The 14317-nt window shown below is 39.7% G+C and overlaps 1 protein-coding gene across 1 annotated transcript; it reads left to right on the top strand.

The window, feature by feature from the left end:
* Positions 1–959: 959 nt before the first annotated feature.
* Positions 960–2102, top strand: LOC126611338 (uncharacterized). The gene has a single exon (XM_050279568.1). It carries the CDS (start codon positions 1057–1059, stop codon positions 1690–1692), a length of 636 nt encoding a protein of 211 aa, XP_050135525.1. The 5' UTR covers positions 960–1056; the 3' UTR covers positions 1693–2102.
* The last annotated feature ends 12215 nt before the right edge of the window (positions 2103–14317 follow it).

Raw genomic sequence — 14317 nt, 5'->3', positions numbered from 1 at the left:
TGGATATGCTTTAGCCTATTACTGTTTATTGGGGTCTATTACTGTTCATTGGGGTCTATTACTGTTCATTTGAGTGGATAAATGCACTGGGTGCTGGCGCAAAGTCTTTAGGGGTGGATTTGCTCTTAGTAGATTTTGAGTTTATTTCTTATTAGGATAAGTTGGGGAAATTAAATGTGTGGATTAAATTTTGTAAATTAAACCATATAAAAGTTAATTATTAAATTATTACGTAATTATTGATTAACGTACTTATTTTTTATTTGTAACATATTATTTAATTTGCAAATTTAATCAAAACCGAACCCAAAACCATAATTTACTTATAGAGTAAATTGTACAAATGGTCCCTCAACTTTAATCAAATTGGAGCAATGGTCCCTCAACTAAAAATTCATTACCATTGGTCCCTCAACTTATCAAAATGTGTAGCTATAGTCCTTTTCATCAATTTTGTCAAAATATTGTCAAAATAAGCTATGTTGGAATAACCATTTATATAATTAGGGTCCCTTAACTCATCAAAGTGTATAATTATGGTTCTTTTCGTCAACTATGTCAAAAAATTTGTCAAAACGAGTTATATTGAAAGGACTATTGTTACAATTGGGTTAAAGTTAAAGGACCATTTCTCCACTTGAATTAAAGTTCAGGGACCAATGGTAATGGATTTTTAGTTGAGGGACCATAGCTGCACGTTTTGATAAATTAAGGGACCAAAGGTAATGGATTTTTAGTTGAGGGACCATTGCTCCAATTTGATTAAAGTTGAGGGACCATTTGTACAATTTACTCTTTACTTATATATTGGCGGTTAATAACGCCAACTCGCGTCAAACACCCGGTAAAAAATCTACAATACCAAATCACCCTCCGAAACATCCCAAAATTACATATCACCCAGTCCCCATCTCCAACTACCTATATAATTTGCCACCCAACGGCGCTTTCTCGAAACACAGAAAATTCGAACACTCAATACTCTCTCTCTCTCTCTCTCTCTCTCTCTCTAGAAAGAGTAACCGTCTTATCTGTTTCTCTAACTACTATGCGACAATGGCCGTCGCTTCGTCGTCCAGAACAAGATCCGATATGTACAAGCATCGCAAATCGCAGCCGTTCTTTTCCTCTTCGTCATCGGGCTTCGCGTCGTCCACCTCCTCGAGCTTCTCCTCTGGGTCGTCGACGTTCTTCGAGCGCTCCGCCTCCCCGACGCGCATCTCCATGTACGCCCACTCTCCTTCCCCGCAGTCATCTTCGTGGTCCTTACGATTCTCGAACCGCCCTGGCTCTCCCGGCCGTTTGATTTCCGTGAAGAATCAGTTACCCACCAGCAAGAACAATAACAGCAACAGCGGCGCCGGCAAGAGAACGTGTCTGTGTTCCCCTACGACGCACCCTGGCTCGTTCCGGTGCGCCCTGCACAAGAACTCGCCACGTGGCGGCGCGGCTCACCAATCGCATTGTGTCGGCCAAAGTTCGTCGTATCACTCGAGTATCAGCCTGAACTACAGAAGGTCGGCGATGAAAAATTCGCTGGTGAGAATCGGAGGAGTGGAAGGCGATTTGGTGAAGAGGGCTTTGTCGGCTCTGATCAGGCCGTCGTCGCACAGCCAGCGCCGCCGGGTCGATTTTCAGCCCAAGCCGAGCCGGCTCTCCGTAGTGTTCAAAGCCTCCTCCGACGACGTTTAAGTCATGAATGGTTCTTGGAATATTGTTTGTATATTGATTGTTTTGATGCTGGGAAGTTAGGGTTTAATGGAGCAGTTTGGACATAGGAGCGAGCTAACCGGTGAGTTGACTCAGGAATCGTTCCTCAGTTTTTTTTTTTTTTTTTTTTTTTTTTTTTTTGTAAAGGATGATCGCATGGTACTGTAGAATCTTGGATGAAGAAATATTTTTATTTTTCTTCGGATTAGGGGTTTATCAGATTCTTCTTTTTTTTTCTTGGATTTCATTTGTAAATTTGATTTCATTAGTGAAAGGTTTTTGCTGATTAGCTTTGATTTGTCATGAACTCATGGGTTTTGGCTTTGTTTTGCGATGGGTGGATATTTGGATTTTTATTCATACATTTATTTTTAATTTTCACATTTTTTTTTTTCTATTTTGAAACAAAATATAAAGTATAATAAAAGATGAGCGAAGGAAATGGTTTAGGAGAAAGCAAATCATTTTTTATAATATTAAAGATGTGGTCATCGTTTAACCGTTAGATCTTGTTGGATTGACCGTTAGTTTCCTTTCGAAATTTCGCCACGTGTCTATTTAATAAACCAATAGAGTGTAGCCATCACAAGTACACACTACGTGTGTTAAAAATAAAAAATACAAAATACAAAAATACAAAGATTTAGGAGATGAAAGGAACTAAGGTCATCTCCAACCGATGGTTGGTCAGAGGGCTCATTTTAGCCCTCTGACCCTCCAAGATTCTCCAAGATATTAATATTTTAATGAACAATACAATGTCATATTTGCCTCTGTCTCCAACCGAGGGCTAGAGGGCTTGTTTTAGCCCTTTCACAAAAAACCGTCTCCAACCGATGGCCATAGGGCCAAACATAATTTATTATTTAAAAACTACAACTTAAATTCAAATCCAATGGTTAAGTGACGTCAGCTAGATGTTGGATTTGAATTTTTTTTTTGCTATAAATAGGGTGGATATTGGGATATAATTCACACAACTTTGAATTCAATCTATTTAAATTCAATCTCTTTCAATTCAAGTTTGCAATGAATTCCAACTTTGAATCCTCTTCAGATTCCAACTAGGGGTCCTCATCTAATTCCAAAAGAGAAGCAAAATTGGCGTAAATGAGACGAGAAGATGAGGAGTCTGATGAAGAAGTTCAAGTAAGACGCAATAAACAAAACATAGCAGCAGCCATGGCTGCGGCCATGGTGTGTCAGCCAACTGAGGAACAACCTCAATGGGGTGGCTCTATTGCTGGTCGCTCTTACAAACCACGAAACAGAGCGATGACGCTTGACAATCTGATGAACAACTACTTCAACCCCAACTCGGTGTACACAGAAGAGGATTTCAGACGTCGCTTTCGGATGAGGTGTCATGTCTTCGAGCGTTTACTTTGTGATGTCCAACAGGTCAATCCGTACTTTCGACAGAAGCGGGACAGAGCAGGCCGCCCTAGTTTCTCACTTCATCAAAAGGCTACTGTTGCACTCTGAATGATGGCCTATGGCTCCCCAGCTGATTCGATGGATGAAACCCATGGTATGTCTGAGTCTTCATGCCTTGATACTCTTCAAGAATTTTGTGACATGATTGTTCAGCTTTACAAAGATGAGTACCTCCGCGAGCCAAATCAAGAAGATCTGAATCGGCTCCTTCACAAAGCTGAAGACCATGGGTTTCCAGGCATGATAGGGTCATTAGACTGCATGCATTGGAATTGGAAGAACTGTCCCACCAGATGGCAAGGAGGCTGTAGCGGAAGGTCGAGAAAGCCAACTGTTGTGTTAAAGACGGTTGCCTCATATGACACATAGATCTGGCATGCTTTCTTTGGAGTCCCTGGATCCCAAAATGACATTACAGTTCTTGGGCGTTCACCCCTCTTCAATAACTTGACGGAATGTAAAGCATCTCAACTTGACTACTACATCAACGGTCGTCAATACAATATGGGGTATTACTTGGTAGATGGCATCTACCCAAAATGGGCGACACTTGTCCAAACAATTCCAAACCCTAGGAATGACGCGGAAAAGTTGTTTACCTTACACTAAGAGGCATATCGGAAAGATGTTGAGAGAGCTTTTGGTATTCTACAAGCACAGTGGAAGATCATCAGCGAACCGGCAAGAGGGTGGAGTCGAGAAAATTTGGACTCCATCATGATGTCTTGCATCATATTACACAATATGATAGTGGAGGATAAGCGAGATGGGTATATTGATGGAGAGTCCGATGACGACCAAGAAGATCCAAATAGGTCAAGAATGGCTCGTGCAAAAATATATGATGAGCCTAATTTGCCTTTCAATCCAAGAACTGGTAGTATCTCTATAGATGAGTACATGAGGCGCTATAGAATGATACGTTCTCGTGCCACAAACAAGTACCTACTACAAGATCTTGTTGCACATCTTTGGGCCCAAAGAAGCATGGAGTAGGCATTTACGTTTTATGGTTTTAAATGTTTTTAAAATTGTTGTTTAAGTTTCATGTTGTATAATTTTTATGTTGGTTAATGTTATTTAATGTTGTTTCATATTGTTTAATGTTGTTTTATGTTACTTAATTTAATTTAATGTTGTATAATGACTTAGGAAGTTATAGGAAAAAAATAGAATTTAAAAAAAAATATATGAAACAAATTTTGTGAAATAGAAGTTATAGAAAAAATGGAATTTAAAAAAAAATATGAAATAAATTTTGTGAAATAGAAGTTATAGGAAAAAAAAATGGAATTTAAAAAAAAATATGAAACAAATTTTGTGAAATAGAAGTTATAGGAAAAAAAATGAAATTTAAAAAAAATATATGAAATAAATTTTGTGAAATAGAAGTTATAGGAAAAAATAGAAGTTATATGAAAATTTATGTAAATAAAAAAATAATAATAATGTAAAAAAAAATCAAATCAAATGTAACGGCTAGTAGTCGTTTCATTTGAATTTTTTTTTTTTAAATCCTGTCGGTTATAACCAACAGGAATACATGTCATTATTTAGTATATTAAATAATAGCATGTATTCTTGCGGTTATAACCAACAGGAATAACAAAACATTAAAAAAAAATAGCCAGCCCTTTGGCCCTTTGAAATTCCATGGGGCCCTCCCAGATTCTTGAGCCCTCTGGTCTAGCCCTCGGTTGGAGACGATTTTAGGGCTAGTTTCGGCCCTCTGGCCCTCTGGACCCTTCGGTTGGAGATGGCCTAAGGGTTATGCTTTTTCATCACATTACATGTAGGTAAAGAATAGGGCTGGGTTTTTATTTTTTTTTATTTTTTAAACAATAGGGCTGGGCTCGGCAATTCATTTGGTGATTTTGCAGTCGCCGAATGAATTGGGACCCCGTGTTGATGATCTACTAGTTGATTCAAGATCTGGGTCATTTTTTAACTAGTGCCGAAATTGGTTAGGAATCCGAAATGACAGCACAGCACAAGCCGCCATACCACCGGAGGCTCTACTTTGCCGCGGATCCACTCAGGTTTTGTCCTGAACATCTCCTTGACCTATCCTCTTTGATTCTGAACAGCCCAAATCACACCAGCATGGTGGTTTGGTTTGGTTTGATTTTTTTTTTTTGTGGTTAAATCGAACCACAGCGATTTTAATCGGTTTACAATTGGTTTTCAAAACTCTTAGGGAGGGGGTTAACCGCACCGATTCTCATATATATATATATTTTTAATCATAATTAATACGTGAAGTAATATAAATGGTTAGTTATTTACGAATTACCATGTTCCATTACATGAAACAAAACTTGTTTAGTTTAAGAGCCCCTTTAAAGAAGAACAGGGGGACCATTTGGAGAAGGCAACAACTGCTGCTTTGGTGTTCTCATTGGGTTGCTTCATTTGTGCTTTCATTTGAGCAATCACTTATATTGATGCTACATTATGTTGTTTTTAGGAGAAAATTTTGTTATGTATTTTAGTATTCATACAAACCGAGAACTGGCTCGGCTCAAACCAACCTACCACTGTCATTTAACCGACCTGATCAATTTTAGACCCAGCTTGGTTGGTTTCGATTACAATTTTAGCCCAACCGACTAGATTGGTTTGATTTCGGTTTTGGCCGAAACCAATCCCAACCAACCCACGCCCACCCTTAGTGAAGAATAGGAAAAAAAAACAAAATTTAGTTTGTGTAAGATTAGATTATTATCCATGATTTATTTTGTAATAATAGACTAAATTTTCTTTTCACCCAATTTTTATTGACATAGAAAATTTTATTAATATTAAGGCTGGGTGGAGGTCGGTTTGTATCATGTTTGGGCCAAAGCTAAAACCAAACCAACCCAGTTGGTTAGGCCAAAATTGTAAACTGAAACCTACCAACCCGGTATAAAATCAATCAAGTTTGTTTGTACCATAATTAGGGCCTCCGTATTTAGATCTCGTATAAATACTCGAGAGACTCAAATGTAATTATGTAATAAATGAAGGGGAAAATATGTAATAAGTGAGGAGCCCTTATTCTATAAAAGGGACTCATCACTCTCACAATGGGGAAGGCTCTGAGATTCAGAGCAAAGGCTCTCACCCTCACAATCCTCTCACAAACAGAGAAATACAATATCAGTGTGGACGTAGCCCAAACATTGGGGTGAATCACAATACATCTTGTGTTCTTTACTTTCTTACGGATTCACGGTTGGATTTACGTTGTTCCAAGACCCCTCTGGTTTTGTACATTAACATTTGGCGCCGTCTATGGGAAACGACACGAAAAGCTATGTCGGTTCTCTCTCAAATTTTCATCCCAACACCGTGAAACCCTCACAACCACCACTGTCCACCATGAAATCTGCAAGAACCCAGAACCTCCCATCAACTACTCCGTGTACATGGCCCTAGCAGCAGAATGATCCATAGACAAACGGGTTTGTCATCGTGCCCAGGCCCACAAGCCCAATCCTAACTGGCAAAAACAACAAACCTCATCGGCTCATCTTTCTCTCTCTCAATTTCCCTCACATGACCCACCTGCCCAGTGTCTTCATCTTGCTCCTCAAGATCCACACTATCAAATTGTGCACCGATATTTCTTGGAAGACTCAAGAACTCTATGCCATTGTTTTCGCTACTCACTACCTGGACAACGCCGCCGAGGCGTCCAAGAAGGCTTTCAAAACTGTCTAGCCATCCCGCGAGTTCACCGCCGAAGTGTCCAAGAAGGCTAACGAGATCAAGACGGCCACGCTCAAGTAGGCCGATCAAGTACCTCTCCGTCTCGGAGATCATTCCTCCCCAGCTCACATCGCTCTCGATTGTCAACTCCGCCTCCGCGTCCCTGCTTCTCAGATTTACAGATCCACCAACGGCGACGTTGACGCCATCATTATCGGTGCGGGTAATGCCACCACCATCTCACTCGGAAGACTACGCTCCTTCCGCGACGTCGCTCCGTCTATACCATCACTCATATCTCTCTCTCTTTCTCTGGAAATCCAGAAAGCAACAAACTTTGAGTGCAAAGGCAACTCGGGAAGGTTGATTCAGTGAGTCAGTGACAGAGTCATGAGGACCCTATCAAGTCTGAGTTCGAAGATGCGGCAGAGAAGAAGTGAGTCAACGGAGAAAATGTCTTTCTCCACAAGTTTGAACCTTGTTTCCTCAGGCCAAGGAGAAACAGTGAGAATTTTCGGTTCTTGAATTTGGTGTACTTTCTGAAACAGAGCAAGCCCATCAGACCACTCATTCGCCTCTCGTCAAAAACCCATGTGAAATTTTTTATAGAATAAGGCTGGTAAGAAATGGTCAAAAATTGGCGGAGGTGGTTTGGGAAGTGGAGAGTGGGTTTAACGTAGTAGGGAAGTCGAGGAATTTGGATAACTGGGTTTGAAGCCACGCAACCCATTTGTAATTTTACAGATCAGGTTTTTGCATGACGCTCAAACCATTTCTGTCGATGACGCCATCGGAAATGATGAGTCTGGATGGCTTTTGTCGACCACCCACATGGAAAAGCTATGTGTTTGCTGTAAGCAGGCATGCAAATCTGCAAAGGAGATTGTTTTGAAAAATGGACCCATTATTCTTGAAATGGGCATTCACAGGTCACTTTATGTCTGATCACACGTGATGAGATTTCTGGCATAAGGCTGTATACAAGTGGGCAACCAGCAATAGAAAGTACGTCCAGTTACTAGTTAACTTTATTATCTTTATTATCAGTGCATCAACATTTTGTCAACCACCAAAGAAGATGTCCACCAACAATGAAACTTTCATCATGAAAGGGAATGCATGTTCCCTGCCCATTCTCTGAGAAAGCTATGGGAAGACCCAGGAGAAGGATAAGGGTTCCTTACTTTAAATGATGTCATTTATTTTTCTTATCTTTCGGAAACATCTGTATAACCCCATCAGAGGGTAATAAAAAATAAAAAATAAACACCGCAAGCCCAAAATAATGGGCTGGAATGTTATGTGGAGGGCGAAGGCCCATATGCCCAAAATAGCCAGGCCCTATGGCTTCAAACTCCAACCCCCATCCTTCCACTTAAGGGTTCACCCTTTATTATCACCAACCAGGTGATCAAAAGTACATCTAGTACTACAAAAAATTATTCGACAGCCTGCCGCTATTATCACCAACCAGGTGATCAAAAGTACATTCAGTACTCCAAAATTATTCGGCAGTCTGCCGCTATTATCACCCACTAGGTCAAAAGTACGTCCAATACTCCAAAATTATTCGGCAGCCTGCCGTTATTATCACCCACTAGGTGATCAAAAATACGTCCAGTACTCCAAAATTATTCAGCAGCCTGCTGCTATTATCACCAACCAGGTGATCAAAAATACGTCCAGTACTCCAAAATTATACATGAGCATCACTCATGCATAAACATACATGAGCATCACTCATGTCAATCATAAATAAACATTCATGACCATCACTCATGTCAATCATGCATAAACATTCATGACCATCACTCATGTCAGCATTCATGAGCATCACTCATGTCAACATCCATGAGCATCACTCATGTCAATCAACATAAACATTCATGAGCACCACTCATGTCAATCAGCTTCGAAAGCTTCATTTACAGAGCTTCAACTTCAAAAGCTTCATTTACAAAAGCTCCATCTTCAAAGCTTCACTTGCAAAGCTTTACATACACAGCTTCAGTACAGGGTATACAAATACCGCCTCCGAACAACCGCCACTTTGGCCCATACATGGATTCAATTTGAAGTCTCCAGCCAATAGACTCTATTGACTGAAGACTTGGGGGACTACACTATGTACCATATATTGGGCTTCCGCAACTAGGCCTCATGAAAAATACTCGGGGGACTTAAACCATTATTCATGTATTGAGGAGCGAGCTCTTATTCTATAAAAGGGACTCCCTCACCATCATTAAAGATCATCGCCACCTGCCGGGCAACCGCCTCGCCGCAAGCATCCACTCTAGCCCATCATTTATGTATTTGAGGAGCGAGCCCTTATTCTATAAAAGGGACTCCTTCACCATCATTAGTGAGCATCGCCACCTGCTGAGCAACCACCTCACCATGAGCACCAACTCTAGCCCATCTTTTTTGTATTGAGAAGCGAGCCCTTATTCTATAAAAATGACTCCCTCACCTTCAACCCCACAAGTCGAGCCATCCAAGGCAACATAAGCCACAAGCAGAGCAGCCTCGCAACATGTGCTACTTCTAGTTAAGCATCATTTCAGATTGGGCACCACCTCATATCAAGTATCAGTTCAGAACGACATCTAGTTACTTCGGCCCACACATGGACTGAATTTCAAGTCTCCAGCCAAAAGACTCTCTTGACTGAAGACTTAGGGGACTACTGTTTGTACCATACTTAAGGCCTCCGTATTTAGATCTCGTATAAATACTCGGGGGACTCAAATGTAATTATGTAGTAAATGAAGGGGCAAATATGTAATAAGTGAGGAGCCCTTATTCTATAAAATGGACTCTTCACTCTCACAATGGGGAAGACTCTGAGATTCAGAGCAAAGGCTCTCACCCTCACAATCCTCTCACAAACAGAGAAGTACAATATCAATGTGGACTTAGCCCAAACATTGGGGTGAACCACGATACATCTTGTGTTCTTTACTTTCTTGCAGATTCACGGTCGGATTTATATTGTTCCAAGACCCTTTCGGTTTTATACATCAACAAGGTTAGTTAACAGACAATGACAGGTCGATTTAGGTCGGTTCTCGATTTGTGGATGTCCCATTTCGTCTCTAGACATGCATAATCCTTTTCACGGATACCTTGCATCTAACTCCTTTCCAATTTCAACCAACAATTTAGTAAAATAAAACCAAACAAGGAGGAAGGAAGTGGGGGGAATGCAGTTATTCACTCTGGTTTAAAAGCAACAAATAGGTAAAAGCAATCACAAAATAAAACAAATGGGTCCACTTAAAAAGAAAAAAGAAATTAAACAAATGGATTTTTTGTTTTGAACAATCGATATGATATACATTAAGAAAACGTTTGTTCGGTTTTTTTTAGAATTCGATGGACTGAATTGGATTACCAGTCCATTTTTGGTTCGAGAAGGGATTGAGTTTAATGAGACTAAATTGGACTCGTGCCGACTAAGTCTTTCGCTAGTTGATCTTAGCTAAGCCCCTCGAAAACTACAGGATTGCTAATCCCGTCTCCACCACCAACATCCCGCGAACCCAGTCACCAAAATCCTGCATTTTTGCCGATCTCCATCGTCCTGTGAACCCACCCCCCTATTTACTTCTCGACGAACCCACAACCCAGACTTCCCCGACGAACTAACGAAAGAACACTTAATCGATATGTGGAAATAGGTTCTCCATATTCGTCGATTGAGCTGGAATTAGACCCAGAAAATAGAGATAACTGCCTCCGCTTGAAGAACTTAGGATCCAAGAACGATCTTTGCAATTTGAGATCCCTCTGCTACCTCGCAGCTCCTGCGCCAAGCGCTTCCTTCGAGGCGAAGCAACATGAATACAAAGGGAGAGAAGGGAAAGTGGACAGTGGTACAGAGGTGAAAGGACATAAAAAGAAAAGGGAAGGAAGAGACAGTAGGTGGAGTAAAAAAAAAAGAGGGAAAGGGAAGAGCGGAGGGAAACAGTGAGCAGGGTAAAACAATTTTAAAAAAAAATAGAGGTATAGAGATCAGAGAAGAAGATGAGTCTAGAACAAATAGAAAATGACAAAGAAATAATAAAATATTGATAGATATAGATTAAATTAATAATCAAATTTTAACAAATATAAATTAAATAATATAATATTACAATCCGACTTCTTAGTTCGATACTGCACTAAACGCTTCACAAATCAGTCTGGTGCAAAAAATGTACCTTAAAGGTAGGGGGTAAGCTTAGCCTCACAATAATAATTGATTCAAATACGTCTTTAAAATAAATTGAATATAAAACCTATTACTTACAAGTGAAGATGAATACCGTTAGACCGTAGTACTAAGTAGCAAGCATATAGATTAAAATACTTACATACTCATCATAGAGTACCAAATATGCTAACCTACTTATGTGGTCCACTAAATTGAGGACACAAGTATTCTAAGAATTCTTTTAAACACCCACCCAAACACCTTTAAACACACAACCAAACACCTCATTTCTTCTTCCCTGTAACTTTTTCACCCTTTTTCCTTCATCTTCCTTCGCCTACACCAATCACCACCATGGCTGCAATTTATCATAATTGCAAAAAAACAAAATGAATTCTTTTCAACATGAACAAAATAAGACCCATATGGAGATGGGAGTCACCATCTTCGTTGTCCTTTGCACATTCGACAACCATCCTCACCCACCACCATCACCAGCCACCGTCCTTCATATGCTTTCTAACCAATGATTAATTGTATCCTGTGAAATCGTTGAGTAATCGAATTCATGGCACCTGTAAAAATTGCTCTTGGTCGGTGCACTGGTTTGGTCAAATTTGCAGAGGAAGGGCTATGACGGAGGAGAGAGGTAGGAGGATGAGGATGGGATTGATGGAGCGGCTGTCATAGGGAAAGTATGAAGAAGATAGGTGTTTGGTTATTAGGATAACAAGGATTTGGGTGTGAGTTTTAAAGATAGGTGTTAGACAATTATTGGGTGACCTAATAAGTAAGTAAGTAAAAATTGAATACTGACAAAAGAGTACCCAAGTTTTATCCCATCACAAAAGCAGATGAGTAGATGACATCAAACCCAAAGCCAAAAAGTAGATGAAATCAAACCCAAAAGTAGAAGTCTTGATTATTTATTCTTCTATTCTATTAAGAGGAGGCCTTATCAACTTTTTGCCCCTTTTTTTTGTTATTTTGCTTTCATTTTTGATACACAATGTTGACAGGAGGACGGTAAAATAGTAATTTTATATCTTTTGAACTTTTCCCTTTTTTCTATTTTTCCCTCACTTTTGATACACAATATTTACATGAAGGGCAAAATAGTAATTTTGTATCAAAATATTTACATAAGATAAAAAAATATGCACTTATTAAGAGAAATTGTCTCACCATCATTTTTTCATACACGTAAGTGAAATCATGATGTTTTTTGGATAGTTTGAATGAACTAAAGCGGTTGCGCTTAAAGAGAACGTGGGAGGAGGTGGACGGTTGAAAAGGCTTTAATTTGTACCTTTTGACAAAATGACAATCATATCCCTATTTTTCCTATTTTACCCTCATTTTTTGAGAAAATGACAATCATATACCTATTTTTCCTATGACAAAACAGTAATTATGTAATATTAAGAAAAAAAATATGCACTTATTAAAAGAAATTGTTCACACACACAAAGTGTGACACACCCCGACCAAAATCGAGGCATGCTGGCCGTCACGTGAGAGTGACGTAACCATGTGCACAGTGCAGAAGCAATAATGATATGGAGAAATACGAGTGAATAAAAACCAAACTACTAAAAGTACTAGCTAAGATAAGGTGTTAGTGCCAGATTAAGTGTGAAATACACAATCAGAGCATAAATAGCCAAAGTGCAGTCCGACTAGACAAGTACTAATTATACAACACCCAAAGGTGATCCTACATTTGTGATGTTCTGTCGGAACCACCGTTGAAATCCCCGTGAGCCACCAAGCATTTCTACCTAAAACCTGGAGGGGTGTAAAACAGAAAGTGTGAGTGGGCAAAAACAAAGTTTTTCAAAATCATTTCATTTATCAAAAGCGCTAACCCCTTATCGTAAAACCTATATAGTTTCCCAGAAAATAATATATGCTATAACAGAAATCATGCTCAGGATGAAAATCCATAGAAATATACCATGCCAAAGTATCTCAATGAAATGCTGTAAGTAATCCAGTTAAAATGTATCGATGCGAGATATCATATCAGCTGAATCCACCTACGTGACTTGCACGGCTGAGTCTATGGCTCATAACCAATCTTAATCATACCAAATCCTGCACACGAGTCAGAACCACCTAAAGTGGTCTGTACGACAAGACTAGGTGTAAAATAAATATGCTCTAGTGCTACGATCATGTGAAGGTTGTGCGAATGATCGCGGATCACCTACGAGTCGAACCACCTAAAGTGGTCTGTACGACAAGCTTGTGCACCTAACTTGGATCCAATGTGAGCATATGGTGCAGGCGGTGAACATCACGTAAAGGACTGTGCCCTAACTCTGGGTGGGAGCACTAACATTGGGGTGTAGGTTTATGAGCTCTCAATACATCACATCTTATCTCGCATAACTAAAGCAATCTCATATCTTTAATTTATGAACTTACATGGCACTTACCTGTGCAACCGTAGCACCAATCATAAATATATGCAACTACTAATGCATAAATAAAAATAGGCAAATACTTTGCATGGCATTCCAAAACATAAAATCATTCAATTTCAATTTCTGGGAAAAATCTCAAGTATATAGGTATATACGAAAAATCAAAAGCCCACTCACTGGTATGTCGAAGGGTCGTAGCCCCCGAGTCTCGATTAATGGCGCTCATCCTCCGGATAGGTCTCACCTATATGCGGAATAACTAAATAAACGTTATTTAAAGCACAAACACAAAACTAGGAAATAACTTCTCATACATTGCTCAAATGAGGTATTTGAATATACCACCATGCCCTACTCAACCTCAGGAACATCCCTATAGTTTTAGAAAAAAATTTCAAGCACCCACGCGCCCTCACGAGCCGACCAAGGCATGACCAGGCGTGCGGCTCACACGCATGCACGTGCCTGGCACACCAAACGGATATCCTAACGGCGTTAGGGAATATTCCGTTAAAAACAGCATATACCGTTAGAATTACCTGACAGCGTTAGAATATTCCGTCAATATTCTCCTCCTTCTTCCTTGGTTCGCTGGAGTCCGGTGCCAGTGCCACTGCGATCACCGGAAACTGAAAAAATCTTAGAACTTCAATATCTTCTTCATTTCTCAACCAAAATTCATGAAATTTGTACCAAAATGAAGCTTACAACGAGTAGAACAAAAACATACCAATTTTAAGCCTTAAAATCCACGAAATCTCTTTGGAGAAACCTCGATAATCCGGCCAAAATTGAAACTCATCAAACTAAGCTTCTCGACGTCCAAAACACTCCAACTTTCTTCCCAGAG

This window comes from Malus sylvestris, chromosome 17, assembly GCF_916048215.2.
Source record: "Malus sylvestris chromosome 17, drMalSylv7.2, whole genome shotgun sequence".
In the NCBI taxonomy this organism is placed as follows: Eukaryota; Viridiplantae; Streptophyta; class Magnoliopsida; order Rosales; family Rosaceae; genus Malus; species Malus sylvestris.
The sequence above is the reverse complement of the archived record's forward strand: the minus strand, read 5'-3'. Positions and strand labels throughout refer to the sequence as shown.

Coding starts and splice junctions, on each gene's coding strand:
- LOC126611338 (XM_050279568.1), top strand. CDS start 1,057: ATGGCCGTCGCTTCGTCGTCCAGAACAAGATCCGATATGTACAAGCAT.